The sequence below is a fragment of the Podarcis tiliguerta genome, assembly GCF_965153285.1.
Source record: "Podarcis tiliguerta genome assembly, chromosome: 8".
Classification (NCBI taxonomy): Eukaryota; Metazoa; Chordata; class Lepidosauria; order Squamata; family Lacertidae; genus Podarcis; species Podarcis tiliguerta.
The window spans coordinates 65,990,022-66,010,847 of NC_139541.1; the positions used below are offsets into that span (position 1 = coordinate 65,990,022).

Consider the following 20,826-nt stretch of genomic DNA (forward strand, 5'->3'; position numbering starts at 1 on the left):
AAGTGTCTGTAACCTGAAGCATCTGTAACTCGAGGTATCACTGTACGTTGCTTAGTAGTAGTAATGCAAACCTACCTAATTTGCACATCCTGTAAGAACATGCAAGTCAAAATATAGCCACCCTTCAAAATTCTCACTTCTCCTGAATGTGTACAGAAAATGTATATATTGGGGGAAACTGCTTGTTAAAATGTGTTTATTAGGCAAAAAATTGCATAGAAAAATGTGTATTGCTGGGAGAAACTGATGGATTTCTGTGATGACTTGTTTTTTTCCAATGCAGACTATTGTGGAAAGGATGTGACATTGAAATTAAGATGAGAAAGATGAAAAACAGAAACAGAAGCAGATGGATTCATCCATCCCTACACGCCTACTCCAGTTGCAACAGAATCACCAGCGGTCCTTCTCAATGACATCAGAGCTCCAACTTCACCAGCATCAAAAAGCATGTGTGTTCTGTGAGTGAATTAGGGGTGGGCAGAGAATGCAAAGGATGCAGTACCTTCCCAGTACCATGACAAACCCTCAAACTGGAAATTAAACCACAGCAGCCTTTGAGCTGGCGCCTTTTAATTCCGTCTCATTGTTTCCAACAGGAGGGGGGAAGAAGCAGGAGATGAAAAGGAAGAAGAGGAAGAAGGCCGAGCCCAGGAAAAGATGGAAGAGTGCAAGCCACAGTCAATGAGAGTCCAAAAGGGCATTGGATGAGATGGAAGAGCCAACTTTGGTTCCCACATTCCTCAGTCCTGCATCCTGAAAGAGCCCAGGGTCACTTGCCCCTTCTACCAAAAGCAATGCTAGCCAATATTTCCAAAGCGTGTCCTTTAATGTGCCCCATAGTGTAGCTTCTGGTTGCTGCGAGGCTATTAAATGTTGGAAATTGGAAATGACAGCACACCAGAACCACCAAGTCCTAAAGTGGCCTGTTTCTTCAGTTTCCAGGTGTAGCTGCTATAACAATCTGGTTTCAGGGGACCGGAACTGATATCATTGGTACAGTTAGGTCATCTTAGAGCTGCATTTTTGCGGGGTGGGGAGGACCTTTTAGAAGGGATTACTTCAACTCACAACAAAACTTGATAAGCCAGCCCTGCTGTGTTTTGGGAGACCTCCTGCTCACCCTGAGTGGGATGGGGGAAGAAGTTGGTTGAATTTGGATTTTAACATGAACCTACCTAGGTTGGACTTTCAAAAACAATATGCAAACTGAAACACAGCTGTCCTTCAGTACCTCTCAGATTTAGTGAAGCCATCCTCCTGCCAAATAATGCATGCATGCATTCAGAAGTGTTTAGTGGGGGAAAGTGTGCCAAAAAGATTATGCAATATACATTGTTGGAAATGACATACATCACAGTATATGAAGTCAACTATCCATTGTCCTTGGATAGACACAGGAGAGAAATATAATTCAGATTGCATTTAAAGGTGAACCTCCCCAATTCACACTTTTCCGAACTGTTCACAAACAAAAACACAGCCGTTCATTGAAATCTACCCTTCTCTGAATTTTGCAAAGCAGTTCTCCAGCCAAGTAATGGATACAACAGTGCATGTGTTAGGGTATATTGTGCATATAAATGCATATATTTGTGAAAATGGCATGGAAAGAGGCTTTATGTTAGGAGAAATGGCTTGCCCAAATGTGTACACAAGGCAAAAATTGCATACAAAAGCGTTTATATTAGGAGAAAATTGCACTAAAATACCTACAAGCTTTGCTGAGGACTTTTTATTTAAATAAAAATAAAAATGGCAGAGTGGTGGAGAAATGTGGAGAATTCAGCTTAAGGTGAGGAGGGATGAGAAACCATGAAAAATAGACCGATCTGTCCATTCTTAGACATATGGCCTGAAATCCCATCATAAAGGCACCACTGCCCAGAATAGCGGTCCACTCTACAATGGAGAAACCACACATCTTTTGTCTTGCTCCCCAAATCATTACACAAACACTCAAGGAAAGACTCCAATGTGAACATTTGTGTTTATTTTGTTCCTTTTTATAAATGGGCACAACACATGAGTAATAAAAAAAATAGACATTACCATTACAGTGCTACATTGGCAAAGATTATTTTTTAATAGTTTTTTTAAGGTTTTGGCCATCGACTCTGGACAAAAACAATTAAACATTTTTATTATTTTTATTATTATTTGTTTCCCCACCCTCCATTCATAAAACAGACACTAAATAGCAATTTCAGTACTAAACTCTAGAAGAGTTATGTACATACAAAAAAAAAAAAAAAGATTTTAAGACATGTTTTACCTTTAAAAATATTTACATGCATTGCTCCCCCGTGTTAGCAGAATAGTACACAACTTGGTATTTTGCCTAATGTTAAAAGTTTACCATTATCCCATGATTTGTAGCTCCCATAAGAGGCTTGCGGAGGTATCTATTTGCTTGTCAAAACACTCCAGGAGGCAATTTTTTGGGGGGTGGGGGTGGATATCAATGCTTTGTTTTTATCTATTTATTGAAATTTTATACACATTGGGTTCCTATTTACAAGACAAGTGGGGCGGATTTTGTCTTTGAAGACACAGAAAACAATGAGGTTGTTCTAGCAAGCAGGCTGCTGCACTGGCAATTATTTTAAAAAAGCAGTTTTATAAAACAGTGTACAGAAAAGGAGTTGTAGCTGACTTCAGGATGCAATCCTAGCCAAGTCTACCCAGAAGTAAGTCTTATCGAATTCAGTGACTTACACCCAGGTTAAGTGACGCTAGGATTGCAGCTTGTCATACTCAAAGCAGGCCCATTAAAATGAATGGACACGACTAGCTGAAGTCCATTCATTTCGGTAGCTCTACTCTGGGTGTAACTTAGTCAGATACCACCCTCTCTTTTTTTGCTTTTAGTCTGATTTGATTGTCAATTGTAAAGATATTATATTCGATCCCAGCCACAAACACATCTACCAACGCTGCATCTGTGGCACTCCAGCTCTGGAGGCCTTGGGGAAAGAATCGAGGAAACTCCCACAGACATCACTAAATCTTGGGGCAATGACAATGTATTCAAAGTTGAACGCTAAGGGCTTGCACCTGTTATGACCTTCTGGATAAGCTTGGTGGACTTCAACTCTCATGAGCTCCAGCCAAAATGCCCTATGATCAGAGATGATGGGAGTCCAATAACACCTTGAGGTCATCAGAATGAGGAAGGCTTCTTTAATCAGATGTATCAGGAGTGGAGAACCTTTCACCTTCCATTAGATTCCAACCCATACCAGCTCCATCCATGGATGATGGAATTTGTAGTCCAGCAACATCTGAAGGGCCAGAGATTTGGCTCCTATATAGTGTTCATTGTGTGGCCTGGCCATGAGGCATATTTAGGATTCTGTCTGCTCCTACATTAAACTCAGTGGGATTTATTTCCCAATAGACATGTGTAGGATTGCACTTTAAGGAAGTTGGGGTACCATTTTTAAAAAAATGCTTCATGTTCCAAACTTTATTGATTTAGATATAGGAACACAAGATGAACTTTAACTGAGCCACCAGGTGAGGTGGGGGATCCCCAAGTTTGAAGAAGTACAAAGAAATATTTAGGGAAGGGGAACACAAATGGAGAAATGATATGAGCAAGAAAGACTGAACATTGCTGGCTAACAGTCAGAGAGCTGGAAAAGGAAAAAAATGGGAGTAGTGAAGAAGTGGGCATAGCTGTCTGGCCAGAACCCTGAACAGAAGCACTCCACACTGCAACATTTTGTTACAGGTCCTTGTGCATCTTAATAGTGATTTTGACCTCCTGGAAAAGGAACTGGAGCTTCATCTACCCTTTTTAGTCATCTACTCAGCTGGGCGTCTGTGAAAAATTTAGATGTCCTGGTGCCCACCAATATAAACAGGGTTCTTCCTTGCTTATGTACACATTTTAAATTAATATTGTGTGTGTATCTATATGTACATACAAAAAACATGTACATATATACATTAACTACATACATATACATACACACATATGCATACACACACCGTAACATATTCACATCATCCCCACAGTCAAACCTCTGCCAACTGGAGGTGGTTTGTAGCCATTCGGTTGGGTTGTAGCAAAGCCCCTTGGTAAGACTCAAGCAAAACATTATGTAATAGGAGTGCAGTGACCTTTCCCAAGAAACTGAAGGCCTTTTGAAGTCTTCAAACTAGGAGAAGAGAGCATCCCATTAATCTTTAAGTGGAGCAAAATTGCCAATTAACTTTGGTTGGTGGGATGAAAGGAGATCATGCTTTGTTGCAGAGATCATTTTTGAGTGGAAAATTTCAGCCAGTATCTAGAGGATCAAGATAAAGGATCAAGAGGGGAGAAGGCAGAAAGCACACAAGAGCTGGCAACACTGGCTGTCGTGCAACCACCAACCTTCATCATAGAAAGTCAATGGATTTGCAGGAGAAGAATATTTTACGTTTCCAGTAAGAACATTATTTAGATATTTGATTGCTAGGGAAATATAACTGCTTTGCAATAAAACAGAGGTGGGTAAGTTTTGGCCCTCCAGATGTTGCTAGACTACAACTCCCATTATCCTTGACTCTTAACCATGCTGTCTGGAGCTGATGTGGCTTATAGTTTAACAACACATGGAAGGAACCAGGTTCCCAGTCTTTGCAATAGATGCATGCTTTGAGAAAGAGCATCTAAATTGTGGAGAACGGATCCGTTTTTCTCCACATTGCAAAGGCACCAGAACACTGCAGACCACTATTTCAAAGCCAGAAGAATCTCAGGAAGAATTCAGGATGTTGGACTGGTTTAATTCCAGTTTCCCTTTGCCTGTTCACTTTGGCCCTTAGAAAAAGGCTAACAGCATAATCAGTAGTCCCAGGACAGACAAGTGTTCAATGAGCTGTGTATGCTTTGGTCATTAAAACTGCTCAGATGTTATATAAACAACTTTTGAGAAGCACTTCCAAGTATTTGTGAGTTGCTTCTGCTGATGTTTATTCCATTTCTAATGGACCTATCAGGATCACGTAGAACTAAGGTAGGCAAAGTGGTGCATCTCCAGTTGTTGTTGGACTCCCAACTTCCATTAGCTCCAGCCAATGCTCAGGAATGATGGGAGATGGAGTCCAACAATATTGGCATGACACCCTGTTGCCTACCCCTACAGTAGAATGTTTGTGAAGAAGACATTTCCTGGTATACGCTTTTTGTCTTTGATGAGCCAGGGAGTGCAAGCTCTAGCTGCTCAAGGAACTGATTACAATATACACCCTCCTTTGTTCAAGGAGGAAGGTCCTCGTCAATGTACAAAGCACTTGAGATCTGCATTCTTCATTTCAGGGAAGGAAGTCATTCCTGTTTGAATGAGTATATTGGAATGAATGAGGACTACTGTGTGGATCTCTAGGCAGAATGTCATGCTTCACAGTATGCTTTATTTGGATTGCATTCCTTTATCTTTTAATGCCTTCTCCCAACCAGGTACCTTTCAAGCTAATATCCTCCCTGACCATTGGCCATGCTGGCACAGTGGCACACTCAGAAAAAGGACATCTTTGGGTAACATATCACTTTTGTTTCAATTTCCTCATTTCACTGAGCTGAGTTTTAATGGTGTTGTGGTGTAAACACACAGAGAGAATCAATCAGTCAGTCAGTCAGTCAGTCAGTCATAGAGATTGATGAAGTTCCTTCCTCCAATCTAATCAGCCATGTTTCTATATTTACAAAGAAGCCCCTTTTCTAATGTAGTAAGGGAGTCAACACCTGTAGAAAATTATTTTTGGAACTTTGTGTTGGATCATTTCCATTAACTCTACCACAGGAAATAGGCCTGTTGTGTTGTCGGACAACAGTGGCAATAGCAAAGTTTGGTGTCCATGACCAAAATGTGTCTTTGATTGCTACCTGCGTTAAGAGGCATCCTTATTTTTAAACATGCACTGTTTCTCTGGGATTAAACACATATGGGCATCTCCCCTGCCCCCTTAAAAAGTAACTGTTGTAATGCTCACCTTCTGTCACTAGGTGTCACTAAAGTGCAGCTGTGTTCAGCCTTAGCTTATGGAAACAACACTACAGTGGCACCTAATAGAATGTGCATACTCTTAGAAAGAAGGACAATACCTTGGAAACAGCTGCTGCTTCATTGGCTTTTAGGAGGACCTAATAAACCTCTCCAGTTTTCCAAGAGCCACTAGATTTTTTACAAAGAGAAACAACTACAGAAATAGCTGCATCAGACTGAAAGTGTCTACTGGTGAGAATTGCTACTCCAGAGTTATGGCAATATGCCCTTTTCATGAGTGTGAGTACCAATAATCAAAACTCACATGGAGCAAAGTTAAACTCAGATCCATCAATGCATAAACTCACCCAGAGTCCCAAAGTGTCACAGATACAGCAAAAGCATTGCCTAGTTTCTGCATTTATAAAAAGAGAACTCCATAATAAAATCAAGATATTAAAGAGAATTTTAAAAATCTTTTTTTTTCCCACGCATGAGATTTCAGGCTTTTACTGCCAGTTACTTAGTCTTTGTCTCCTTTTCTGCACGCAAACCAGTAGGACCTTGCAGTGCTTTGGATACATTACAAAGGCTGAAGTCTTTAGGCACAATTATCTGGGAGTGAGCCCCATTTGAATGTAGTGAGGCTTATTTCTGAGTCAGCTTGCATGGAATTACACCGGAAATCAGTGTAAAAACCATTAGAAACCAGACACAAAGATGCTTCTCAAGAGTTTCTAATCTGCATGCATGAGGATAATTGGTGTAAAGCTGGAAGAATTTTAAAGACACCCAGGAGTTCAAAGGAAAAGTGACAAGATTAATAGTCATGGAAGCGTTGGGTTGGAGCCAACTCACTTCTACTCAGAGTACATCCAATGAAATTAATGGACTGAAATTTGTCATACCCATTAATTTCAGTGGGTCTACCCTAAGAATGATTGACATTGGATACAACCACTGAAATTAATGGGGGGTTGGAACTAACTCAACAGTAGCCAATGTGGTTCCCACCAAATGCTGAATTCCAACTCCCATCGGCCTCTGCCAACATCAACAATGGTTTGTGATGATGGGAGCTGGAGTCCAATAATATCTGGAATGTACCAAATTGGCTACCGCTGGGCTAAACTGATTTAGTAGTTTCAATCACAAAAGCTCAATGATGCTGTTTTCATTTGCTTTGAGATATTAACATTCAGCAGGAAATATAACCTACAGGTAACCAATGCTGTTGGACTACAACACCCATCATCCCTGACCATTGGCTATGCCGACTGGGGCCAATGGGAGTTATAGTCAGGCAGCATTTGGAGAGCACTGTATTGGCTAGTGCTAAGCTGACCAGAAGAAACATGAACAATGAGATTTGTAGCTGTAATAGAATAATAGGATCGGAAGGTTATTGCCAAGATCTGCTGATTCAGCTAGGCTGGAATGAATTATGGTTATTCATTGCACAACCTGAGAATCTACCATGAAGCCAGTTCCTTCAGCACATGGGCGACATTTTCAAAGTTTTCTGAATGGGAGACCAGCCCCCCTTATTCACACGCACCAAGGCAGCACAGTGCTCGCTACGAGTAAGCAAGACAGGCAACTTGACTCTTTGGAACCAATTCCTACATGAAGGCAAACTGCCAACCTCATTCCCCTCCCATTGTTGATTAGTGTAATGGCAATATTGATGGTGGGTTGGGGTTGACATATCTGCATTTGTTTAGCATTACCACCTTGGGTTACCTTTAATTTCAAAATCGAGGGAGGGATTCCAATGTACTCTTGCTCCCCCCCCTTGCCCCCCCCTTTTTGCCTTAACACAGAGAACAAAAATATTGTTGGGTCAACTTTGCTCTCACTGTGGTTTGCTGTGGGGGGGGGGTATGATCTGTTTGCTGTTGTTCATAGATGCACTTTCTCCATCAAAACCTCCAGAAACAGACAGCTACACAGCTTCCCATCCTGAAACACCCCCCCCCCCAATTGTTTCTAGAACAATTTTTTTTTCTCCTTGGCATCTATCATCCTGCATACTTACCTGGGAATTGGTCCCGCTGAACTGAGTAGGCATTCTTAAGATTGCAGCAGTTCTCTTCAGATATTCAAAATAGCACCTGAAGGCTTAAACCTTCAGCCCTCCAGCTGTTTTCTGACTACAATTCCCATCATCCCTGACCACTGGTCCTGTTAGCTAGGGATCATGGGAGTTGTAGTCCCAAAACATCTGGAGGGCCGAGTTTGCCTATGCCTGGCTTAACCGATGCAGCAAATGGCAGGTACCACACCGCACATCCCCAGTGTGCCCTGCTCCCACACCCTCCTCTCCCAGCTTTTGCACACTGAGCATGAGGTTTTGCTTGAACATACCTTACATGGAGTTGGACGGTTGGTACATCCAGTTCAGTATTGCCTATGGTGGCAGGCAGCAGCTTTCAGGGGTTTCAGATGGGAGTCCTCCTCATCGCTACCCAGAAATGACAGGGACTGAACCTGGGACTTTCTTTCTGCATGCAAGTAAGGTGCTCTACCACAAAGCCATGGCCCTTCCCCAATAGTTAGAATCCTCAAAGGTTAGAATCCCCTACACACATCTCAGTGGGGTATCCTGATTGCACTAAATGTGTAAAAATCAGAGGTATATCCAACACTCATGGGAACATTGTGGGCAGGACCTGCATGCATGCCCCACTCTAATCCCAAACCCTATCCATATGAACTCAGAAGTAGGTCCCATTGGCTTAAAGGGGGCATACCCCCGGGGAAGTGTTGATATGATCACAGCCTAAGTTAAATGTATTTTGCTGCTATAAGTCGGCTGTCTTAAACAACAGCTCCCATCATCCCCACCCAGCCAATGGGAATTGTTGTCCAAAACACCTGGAGGGCACCAGGTTAGCAAAGGCTGCCATAGGTTCATTCTGCTACTTCCTTTACTGGTTTTGCCAGCCTGCTTTTCGAAAAGTTAAACAGAGTTCCCAGCTTTCCTTTGTATATCCAATGTGCCAAGCTCAGTAGCAACTTTGTGGCTCAACTCTGAATCTTCCCCTGTTTACTTACATATCTCTGAACTGTGACCATCTGGCCTGCTGCTCCAGCCAAGGTGTGTGTACAGCATTCAGTCAATGCAATTTGAATGGGCATTTGCCAATACATATTGGCATCTTGCAATAGTGATGCATAAAACACCCTTATCATCCATTGGTGGTTTCCAGTTGCATTTCCCCCACCCATATTGGGGGTTTTTTTTAGTACCCTTGGCTTTCTGATATGTAAGAGTGAACATTTGTCTTTACTTGCCTTCCTTTTTATTGCATACAGTTCAATCGCCAATTTATCCATTTGGTCCCTCCGTGGCATTTGGGCCATAGGTCATCTGCCAATCTGTGGGTCGGCACTATTCCCTCGCCTACGTTGCCAGTGAAAATGTGACATCTGCTTAAACAGGGAAGGTTTGGGTGAAATGTCACACTCCCCAGCTTGATGCTGACCTACAAATTCCTGCTTTGGAGATGCAGGTTTCACCCCAACAGTTGAGCACTGGTGTTTATTAACTTTTTACCACTTCCATTTATTTACAGAGTTATATGGAACCAAAGATCTGCTGCAGCAGATCATGGACTCATGTTGTCCTTCTCCCTTCCCCCATATTCCCCCATACCCTTATAAAGAAGGAAATGACCCACACCACTGGTTGAGAAGTGTGACACATTATCTATTTCCTACAGACTTCAGAAAAAGCTTGCCTTTTCCACACGTATCCCTGTTTTCCCACAAATAATGTCTTAGAAAAGTGTTTCTTGGTCATCTGCCTGAGCTTGCAATGCCATGCAAGTTGAGTCTTCAAGGTCACAGTGAAAGCCAGCTGAATGAATCTGGGCATAAGGTTTAACCGGAAACCTCTGCAAGCCTAGGATGGTCCTTCTGTAGGGAGATAGTTTCAAAGTGGTGGTTGTGAGTAGGAATGGGAGGAAGGGAGGTGCTCTCCGCAAGGAAACAATGCACAGCTGGGAAAAGGTGCTCTCTGTGGACCATGTGAGATCTTCAATGAAGCAATTAAAATGTCCATCACAACTGACCGATTGCAGGAGGGAGCTGTGAGCAGCCCAGACGATCAGATGTTGCATCTCCTTGCACTTGTAGTCGAGTGGAGTCAGTCAAGTCAAAAAAGATCTCGCCTTGAAGAGTGCTGCAAAGTGCCAGACACCAAAACGGACCGCCTCATTTCAAACAAAAGAAGTCAAGGCTCTAGACCTGAGGGAGGTGTGAATCGAGACCGTTCCTGGCAGAGGTGCTAACTCAAGCGTTCATCCAGCCAGGAGTTCACTGTTTGCGCCACACTCTGATGCTTTCTGATTCAACCTTCCCCTTTCCTTTTTAAAAGCAAATAACATACATGATACTTTTTTTTAAAAAACTGTCGGTTTCTTCTAGGCTTCTTTGTTAAAATTCACAGACTTGATTAGAAAGAGAGAGAAAAGAGGCTGGGTGAATAATAAGAGAGATTTTTTTTTCTTTTTTGTTTCTGTTTCTTAAAAAAAGGACGGCATCGGGACAGAAAAAGAGGTGGCGAGGCACTGATTTATGCATAGAACTCCTCCTGCTTGTCGGGTTTTTGGTATGTGACACTCGCCTGCTTTGGCTCCTCCAAGGTATAGCTCCCCTCGTCCTTCTTTTTCATCCGGTAGATTAGCAGCATCACCAGGAAGGCAGCAAAGAGAGCGCCAACAACCCCGCCCACAATCACAGCTGTAAAGAAGACAGCAAAAGATGCAGAGTCAGAAAGGTAGCCCAATGGTTGCCATTAATTTGATGCTGAATTGATTTTAGAATGAATTGATTTTAGTATATATTTCAACTACCGGTACCGTATTTTTCGCTCTATAAGACGCACCAGACCACAAGACGCACCTAGTTTTTGGAGGAGGAAAACAAGAAAAAATATATTCTGAATCTCAGAAGCCAGAACAGCAAGAGGGATCGCTGTGCAGTAAAAGCAGCAATCCCTCTTGCTGTTCTGGCTTCTGTGATAGCTGTGCAGCCTGCATTCGCTCCATAAGACGCAAACACATTTCCCCTTACTTTTTAGGAGGGAAAAAGTGAGTCTTGTAGAGCAAAAAATACGGTAATTGATTGTGATTTTATGTAAACTGTGTTACTTTTACTATTGTTAGCCGCTCTGAGCTTCGGCTGGGGAGGGCGGGATATAAATAAAATTATTATTATTATTATTATTATTATTATTATTATTATTATTATTATTATTATTATTAGGATGTGCCCCTCCTCCAGGACAGGGGTGGAGCAGCTGAGGTCCAGGAAGTTCAGGCTCTCCTGAGGCCATGCCCTTCCTCCCCCAGGGCTACACTCCTCACCAGCCTTGTTTTGCACCCTCCTTGGGCCCCTTTGTCAGGTTGAAATGAAATGCGTCCTTGAACTTGGACCATTACTCGCTTGCCTGGATAGCAGGATGGAGATGGGTGTAGAAACTACAAAGGTAACATTTACAGTCCTTGTTCAAAACTGGCTGGGATTGAATGGGGAACCTTCTGTGTGAATATTCACACACCGAGCTTTTTGGTCCCTCGCTATCTGAGGCAGCACCATTTCAGAAAAAAAAGTGGGGGTCCTATTCCAGAATGCTCCCCTGGTATACCTTGATTCTCAGTGAATTCGAGACCACCTCCTGCATGCTATTTTCTATTTACATGGAGAGTGTTTTGTTTTTTTGTTTTTTTAAAAAAAGTGGGCAGGGGAGGAGCATTCAAAATGGCAACACACACACACACACACACACACACACACACTGCAATCAGTAGTGGTACAATCCATTCTAGCATGTCAAAGCCTTCTCTACTGCATTTGTAAGTTATATTCAGATGTGGGAAATATTGCTTTGGTTTTGCTGATCTTAATGCTGAGACTTCCAGTGTTCCTTTTCCACTGCAGTACCTGTTATTGAACGGTGGTTTTTTTATTGATATACCAGCATGTCACACTAAATTTCATTTGCCACTCACCCTCCTTTTCCACATATGCGTGTTTTTTGTTCCCCCGTGAAAAAAACAGAAAAGAACTATAGACCAGTATACCACCCCAAATTCTGTCCCTTTACTCCTGTGATTTTTCTGGATGAATGTTTGGTTTGTTTTTCCCCCTGGAAGTTATTAACCTGGAAATGAGTGCTAAACTTTTGCTATATTCCACTATATTTCCAGAAGCAGTTTTTATGTCTCTGGAAAGCTCAACGACAATGCAAAAATTAACAGTTCAGGAAATGTCAGGGAAACAAAATAAACTGTCCTATGAATGCAGTCATAGACTAGATTGTAAAGAAACCTATGGAGGGGAAGATACCTATTACCTGCTTTTAGCTGTGGCTGCTAAATGGAACCTTCAAGTCCAGTGGCAGCATGACAACCCCTTCATTCCAATTGCAGACACACACACACAAAATGCAATTGGAAGCAGTCAGGGGATTGCAAACTGTGAGGAAGGGCTATTGCCTTTATGCCCTGCTTCTGGGCTTCCTAGAATAATCTGATTGGCTGCTGCAGGGAACATAATGCTAGACTGGAAAGGCCATGTGAACTCACCCAGCAAGGCTCTTCTTAACGTTCTTCATTTTGTCATCCAAAAGACCGAATTGAAATAAGCCGAATAATGAATTGGTAAGCAAGCAAGCAATTGGGGACACGTGGTGGGCATGTGGTCAGACATATGGCCTGAAGGAACGTGGGGCCACCACCTTGCTAAAGCTAAACAGGTCTGGGTCTGCTCAGTACTTATTTGACTGACCACCAGGAAACCACATCTACATTGTCTTGGGTTCCACCATGGCATAAAGGTGGGATGGAAAACATCAAAAGACAACTAACCTGCTTTTTTTAAAAAAAAAAACACCTCTGCTCAAAGACTAGATAGATAGATAAATAGATAGATAGATGATAGATAGATAGATGATAGATAGATAGATAGATGATAGATAGATAGATAGATGATAGATAGATAGATAGATAGATAGATAGATAGATAGATAGATAGATAGATATAGATAGATGCAAAATGCATACCAAGACTGTAGGAATGGGTTTCCCAAATCTAAAATCTGACTGTGCAGTCAGTCTGAAACAGGCCCCAAAATCCCCATTTTTCCTTCTCCATTAGCTAAAATGCATTAACTTGAGCACTTGAGCTCAATGTATGACAAGAACCCAGCTGTATAAACAGCCCTCTCCTTTATCAGTACGTGACGCTTAATGAATGGCCTTGCCAGTTCCAAAGTGGAGACAGGATGGCAGAGCTGGGACTTATCTTATCTTGTGTGTTGTAAATATCCTGACACAAATCTTGGGAAACCCATTCCTACAAGACAGAATCAGTAAAATGTAATTATAAAGCCATTTTAAACAGGTATGGGGAACCTTTGGTCCTCCAGATTTTGCTGGATTATAACATCCATCATCCATGCCCATTGATCATGCTTGTTGGGGATGATGGGAGCTGAAGTTCAGCAACATCTGGAGGGCCAAAAGTTTCCCAGGCCTGATTTAAAACACCCATTTCACCTCAAAATAAGTACCTACCTATGAGGACCTCTTTCCTTTCCAGGATGTTTTTCTGGGGGAGCTGTGCAGCCGAGTTCCCGGATTCTATTGTATTGTCTACAAGCCCCGGCTCAGCATTCTTCCTCAGCACGGGCCCGGCTGCTGGGGTAACCAGGGCAACCACTTCATTGCTGAGCTCCGTCTGAGCTGCCACCTCCTCCTCCTCACGGATTTCAAAGTCCCCGCTGACGGGAACTTCCAGTTCGTTATTCATTGACGTGGAAGGGGTCACATCCAGAGGCTCTCCCTGCGAGAGAGAACAGAGACGACTGAGAGAGGAAAGAAGGGATGCTCCGTTGCCTTCATGGAGCAAGAAAGAAGACGCATCTATGGCAGGAATGGGGAGACAAAGGTCCTCCAGTTGCTGCTGGACTCCATCTCCCATGAGTTATCTCTCGCTTGGATACTGCAATGAGCTCTATGTGGAGCTGCCTTTCAAGGTGACCTGGAAACTACAACTAATCCAGAATGCGGCAGCTAGACTGGTGACTGGGCGTGGCCGCCGAGACCACATAACACCAGTCTTGAAAAACCTACATTGGCTCCCAGTACGTTTCCGAGGCACATTTCAAAGTGTTGGTGTTGACCTTTAAAGCCCTAAATGGCCTCGGCCCTGTGTACTTGAAGGAGCATCTCCAATCCCATCGTTCTGCCCGGACACTGAGGTCCAGCGCCGAGGGCCTTCTGGTGGTTCCCTTCCTGCGAGAAGCCAAGTTACAGGGAACCAGGCAGAGGGCCTTCTCAGTAGTGGCACCCGCCCTGTGGAACGCCCTCCCACCAGATGTCAAAGAAATAAGCAACTATCTGACTTTTAGAAGACACCTGAAGGCAGCCCTGTTTAAGGAACCTTTTAATGTTCAATAGATTATTGTATTTTAATATTTTGTTGGAAGCCGCCCAGAGTGTCTGGGGAAACCCAGCCAGATGTTTGCCTATGCCTGGCTTATGCTAATATGTTTCTGTTTGGCTACAACCTGTACTTGGTTGCCTTATTAATAAATCTGAAATTTGTTTGCTAATTGATTATTTAGAAGCGTTTCCAAACCACTAAATATTTCGTTTAATGATGTCTAAGCAGTGTACACTATGTAAAACAGAAGCACAATATCTGTTAAAAGAACCTAAGAGCATAAAAGCCATGGTATAAAAACATACAAAAGCAAATAAAATGAGATAGGAAGGATCCATGCACATAGAACAGGTTGCAATCTGGTGCAATCAGGGAAAGTCTGGGTCAAAAGAGGCCTTCATAAGAAGAAGAGAAGAAGAGGAGTTTGGATTTGATATCCCGCTTTATCACTACCCGAAGGGCTCTCAAAGTGGCTAACATTCTCCTTCCCCTTCCTCCCCCACAACAAACACTCTGTGAGGTGAGTGGGGCTGAGAGACTTCAGAGAAGTGTGACTAGCCCAAGATCACCCAGCAGCTGCATGTGGAGGAGCGGAGACGCGAACCTGGTTCACCAGATTACAAGACTACTGCTCTTAACCACTACACCACACTGGCTCTCTGCTGAGGCAGCAGTAATAGGGAAAGGACCATAGCTCTGTGGGGAAGAATCTGCTTTGAATGCAGAGGGTCTCAAGCTCAGTCCCTGGCATCTCCAGCTTGGGCTAGGAAAGACCCTGTCAGAAATCCTGGACAGCCACCATGGTATGACTCAGAAGAAGCAGGCTTCCTGTTTTGCGTTCCTCTTACATGAAACCGCAAAATCTAGGGCAGGATCTAGCAGAGGCCAATTCAATAGGCATCTCTATGTGGGAACAACCCCAAAAACGACAGAGAATGAATTAGAAAACTTTTTTTGAAATAATAACTTCACCTTCAGCCCTCATCATTCAGTGGTTCTTTAACATAAGAAGATTCTACCACCCACACTGCTTTTCTGAGTCAGACTCTGCACTTTTATGAGAAAACTGGTTGGAATCCCTCTCTCAAAGCCGCTCTCATGCTCTTCTGATTTATTATTATCCTGGGCAAATAAGAAGAGGCAAAGTGAGGGATCTTCACAGGGAGCATTTTTTGAATGGTGTGGAACTGCCTGTTACAGACATTGGCCGGCAGGGGGAGGCAGAGACTAATGACTTCTGGACACACCCACCCTGAAATAAGGCTTTGCATGTCAGGAATCCAGGGCATCTGGTGTGTGTGTGTGTGTGTGTGTGTGTGTGTGAGAGAGAGAGAGAGAGAGAGAGAGAGAGAGAGAGAGAGAGAGAAGTTGTCCTGTGAAAATAATGACCCAAGAAAAGTGAACCCTGAAGGAATCAGCTGTCTCAGGTGAAGGAGACAGGATATTAGAAAGCAAGAGTGGCATTTTAACAAATAGGTTTTTGGAAAAATGAAGAAGGAAGGAAGGAAGGAAGGAAGGAAGGAAGGAAGGAAGGAAGATGCCTCCATGCAGAGGAATCACCTTGAGCCAAAGACTGGGGTCTCAGTGGCGTGTGTAATGTCACACGCGTGGCGTGCAGTGCACAGCTGCGACATTGCACGCACGACACGCATTGCACACCTGTGACTTCACACAAGCAATGCACTTATCACTGGGAGGAGGCATGTTGTCGGGAGGAGGCCTTGCCCAGTCCCACACAGCTTCAATGGATATAGCTCCTTCTCATGCACACTAAGGGAGCACCTGTATTCGATGCTGCGCTTGGCTCAGCAGTTTGGCCTCTTCCACCCCCTCAATATATGGGGGGTGGGGTGGAGCCCCCTGCTAAGGAATATTGAGGGGGCTGAAGATGCCCCTGCCCCCTAGAGTAGGCACGCCTGCCTCCGTGTAAGAGTGGGGAAGGAAGCCCTCCAGATATTGCTGGACTACAACTCCCATCATCCGTGGCCAACAGCCATGCTGACCGGGGCTGATGGGAAATGGAGTCTAACAACAATTAATAATAATATTATGCATGTATGCATGGGAAATGTCACTAAGGGTTAAGATAAGGCTCGTGTGAGTCATGTGCCACATCTGTTGTGGATCCACTCCTTTTTTGGAAAGGCAGGCCAGCCTTCAAAATGAATTGTGCTTAAGAGCAATGATTCCTTCTCGTTTTCAGGAAAAACAGAGTGCAGCCTGCTCATCCCTTCTGCAAATTGCCTCCATTTGCCAGGAACAATGTTTCAAGTTTGTTGTTGTTATTGTTTTTTAAAAAAAATTATAAAGTTTAGTAAAGAAAGCACTAGGAGAGCTTTCTACAGCTGTCCCCAAAGAATCTATGGTGGTGTGTGTGGGTGTGTGGGTGTAAAATCCACACCCTTTTGTGTCAAGTACATGTGTGTAAGCTAGGATGTTGTAGTGTAGAGGGTGGGGGAAAACCGACCCTCCAAATGTTGTTGGACAACAACTCCCATGATCCTGGACCATTCGTCTTTCTGGTTGGGGCTGATAAGACTTGGAAGTCCAGCAACATCCCTACCACGGATGTAGTGGCAAGAGGGCTAAAACTAGGAGTGGAGAGAGCCAGGCTGAAATCCCCACTGATTCATAAAGCAGACTGTGTAGCCTTGGACCACATAGCCTACCTCACAGGGCTGCTGTGAGGATGAAACCGCAGCGCCATATGAACCTCTGTGAGCTTCTCAGGAGCAAAGTCTGGACAAAATGATAATCAGCGAAATAACAAAACCACACCCAGCACTTTCAATCCGGCTCCTGGGATTCTTTGTGCTTTCCCACAATACATCCCAGCCACGACCAACCAAAATAGCCTCTTTCTTCATATTTAACAAGAGCAAACAAATGCCATCATCCCTATTTTGCAGATTGGGAGCCCAGACAAAGAGAAGGATTAGATTTCTCTGCGGCACCTGTTGTGTCTCTAACTTGCCAGATTGTTAGAAAGAGGATAATGTGCTGTGCACCAGGAGGGCTTTGAAACCCAGAAGATCCACCCAAAAACCAGCACAGCAAACAAAGCTGCCATGCGCTGAGTCAGGCCACTGGTCCATCTACCTCAGCATTGCCTACACTGACTGGCAGCAGCTCTCCAGAGCTTCAGATAGTATATGAATCATAGAGCTGGAAGAGACCCCCAGGGTCATCTAGTCCCACCCACTGCAATGCAGGAATCTCAGTAGATGAAGAGCAGTTGCTCTACTCCTGAGTCACAGCCCTCTAGCCATAGATCAGGGTGATTTCTCCCCTGCCGCCCTCCTCTAAATGTTACAGTCACAATGCTGGAATCACAGCTACAGTCCAACAGTCAACTGGTGGCATGACTTTGGGGAAGAAGTCCAGCCTGACTGCCTGAAAAGAAGAATAAGAAGGATGTCCCCAAGCACAGCAGAGCTGGCTTACCACAAACAAGTCAAGTAATACACATTACTATTGAGGTAAAGGTAAAGGTGAATGACCCCTAGATGGTTAAGCCTAGTCAAAGGTGACTATGGGGTTGTGGCGCTCATCTCGCTTTCAGGCCGAGGGAGCTGGTGTTTGTCCATAGACAGCTTTCTAGGTCATGTGGCCAGCAGGACGAAACCGCTTCTGGCACAACGGGACACCGTGACGGAAACCAGAACGCACGGAAATGCCATTTACCTTCCCACCACAGCGGTACCTTTTTATCTACTTTCACTGGCGTGCTTTCAAACTGCTAGGTTGGCAGGAGCTGGGATAGAGCAACGGGAGCTCAACCCATCGTGGGGATTCAAACCGCTGGCCTTCTGATCAGCAAGCCCAAGAGGCTCAGTGGTTTAGACCACAGCGCCACCCGCATCCCTTACATATTAGAAGCAGGACACACACCAGCATGGTGCCTGTGAGTGCAGATGTGGCTAAAGCAACGTTCCCTGATGCCTACGAGGTTCATTTCAGCCAGTGAAATAAGGCTTAAGAGAGGCATTCTATTGCCACTCATAGAATAGGGAGCAGCAGTCAAAAAAGTTTGGCAAACCCAGGTCTGTTATTAGTATTAACTGCACTTCACTACCAGGCCCCAGAGCAGGTTACAAATCTAAACTCATGGTCATCCAAAGAAATGAATGATGGAAGATTCGGGACAAGCAAAAGGAAGTCCTTTGTAGGTCAGCTATAGAATTCACTCCCACAAGATGGCCACTTTAAAAGGGTATTAGTGAAAATCATGGATGAGAAGGCTACTAGTTGTGATGTCTATATTCTGCTCCATGGATGGAGGCAGTAGACCTCTGAATACCACTTGCTGGGAATTGCAGGTGAGGCGAGTGATGTTGAACTTGCTGGCTTCCCATGGGCATCTTGTTGGCCACTGTGAGAACAGGAATGTGCTTATATGGGCCACAGACCTTATCTGGCAAGCTCTTGTTTTCTTCTCCTGCCCTTTGCTTCAGAGAGGAAAATGTATTGGGCTAGCCCTGTTTCTGTTCCTAGGAGTCACTTATTGGATTCTGTGCACTTCCATCTAGGCATAGGATCGGCCTTTTCAATTGTGCCACCCCTCCATTTTCGAATTTCCTCACCAGACATCCTTATCTAGCACCTACTTCAAGATTCCAGGTGACAAAGGTTTTATTCTTTTCAAGCTTCAGCACCATTTAACCGGGATCTGTTGTTTTGGGGTTGGCCGGTTGGTTGGTTTCTAATGCTGGAGCTGTTGGGTTTTTTTGTGATCTAACTAAATTGGCTTGTGTTCCACCAGTACTGCTTTTGATTTCTGCTGGAAGCCTCCTTGGTGCCCAATGCAAATTCCCCACCTAAAAAAATTTTTGGTTGGATTAATTAAAAACTATTTGATGGTGACAGCAGATCTCACACTATATGTCTGTATTTTTTAAAAAAATCAAATTAACCTAAGCACTTACTCTGCCATTCTCCCACTGCTATTTCTACCTCCACGGTTGAGCCTCAAACTTGGCCCTCAAGAGTGTAGAGGGCACAGAGAAGGTGTTAAGAAACCAAATCAACTGGAGTAAAAAGGTGCTGTGCTCTCAGTGGAAGGTAGGGAAAACGGCATCATCCACAACCCTTCAGAAAAAGAACCTTGGGTTGTATCCAATGTTAGACCCACTGAAATGAATGAGCATGACTAAGGATATGTTCAAATAGGAGGAATGTTACATTAGTTTTCCTGATTATAATGCTAGGGCTTCTGCCTGTTTTCTAATGTTCTTTACACACTTCAGGACCTGTTGAGCTATGGAACTGTGGCTTTTTGACTGGCATACCGGCATGACACACTAAGTTTCATTCGCACCAGTGGGCGTGGTGTGACACAACAATGAACATCTTTGGGCATCGCTACTCCCCCATCCCTTCTGCACATGTGCGCTTCTGTTCCCCCACGAAAAGGGCAGGAAAGAATCGCAAACATTATTCCGCCCCCAAATCCGTCAATTTACTCCCACAATTTACATCAACCAGGGTTAAAGTCTGATGTGCAACAAAAGATGATATTTGAAATTAAGAATGCCGGCTTGTTCTTAAAACAAATAAGTGTGCTACTTCTCCCCCTGCACTTTCAAGAACCGTTATTTATATTTCTCTGCAAATTTAGTCAACTGGTTTACAATTCAGGTGGTAGCCCTAATACACGTGTGGAGTGTTTGCTGAACACCATGCCATTTTCCTGGTTAATATTACAACCCCAAGCTCTTCTGGATTGAAATTTTAAAAGGCAGTGCGCAGTGCCCATCTTCCCTCCCCAACAAGGCTAGGATCATTTTTAGGGAAGAGATTTCATCAGGAAAATGACATGCAGGGGGAAAAGTCATTTACCAGGACTGCTGCCCTGAACCCATTTGCCCCCACCATCCTGCAACTTCCTTTAACTTAACATTTAAATAAACATAAGACAAGAAGAACCAATTACAGACTGTCTGCGCCTTGCGCTGTTTAGCCCTTCTCCCTGTCCTGAATGCCTTTTTCCACCTGGCCTGGGAGGGTGGGGCCCTGACTGACTCCAGCTAAACACCAAGGCTGCTGAACAGACTCCTGGGATGGAGTATTGCTTAAGGGCTTTGGGGGCGGGGGGAATGGTTGCTGTTATTGATATTAAATTTTTGTATCTTTATTTTTAGATCTTTTTGTGATTAAATGTGGAAATTTTTACTCTGCTTGTGCACTTTGACAAAGTTTCAGGGGGGGAAATTAAACGCCCCCATCTATTGCCTCCTTGCAACTTGCCCTTTTGAACCTGAGGGGGGATCAAACGGCAAGTTTCTGATCTAAGGAACTCCTCCTGTGGATGCTGACTGCAGCAATAACTTCTTTGGCCCATAAATCAAAGAGCTTAAGCCTCTCATCTTGGCATGAGAATATGTGGACTCTGGCTACT

The 20,826-nt window shown here is 43.8% G+C and overlaps 1 protein-coding gene across 1 annotated transcript in view; it reads right to left on the reverse strand.

The window, feature by feature from the left end:
- Positions 1-1,976: 1,976 nt before the first annotated feature.
- Positions 1,977-20,826, reverse strand: part of SDC3 (syndecan 3) — a 107,772-nt gene continuing 88,922 nt past the window's right edge. Inside the window, exons 4-5 of the mRNA XM_083455652.1 lie at positions 13,559-13,826; positions 1,977-10,721 (exon numbers count right to left, since the gene is read on the reverse strand). Coding sequence (XP_083311778.1) covers positions 10,555-10,721; positions 13,559-13,826 — 435 coding nt within the window. The 3' untranslated portion in view covers positions 1,977-10,554. The remainder of the gene's footprint in view (positions 10,722-13,558; positions 13,827-20,826) is intronic.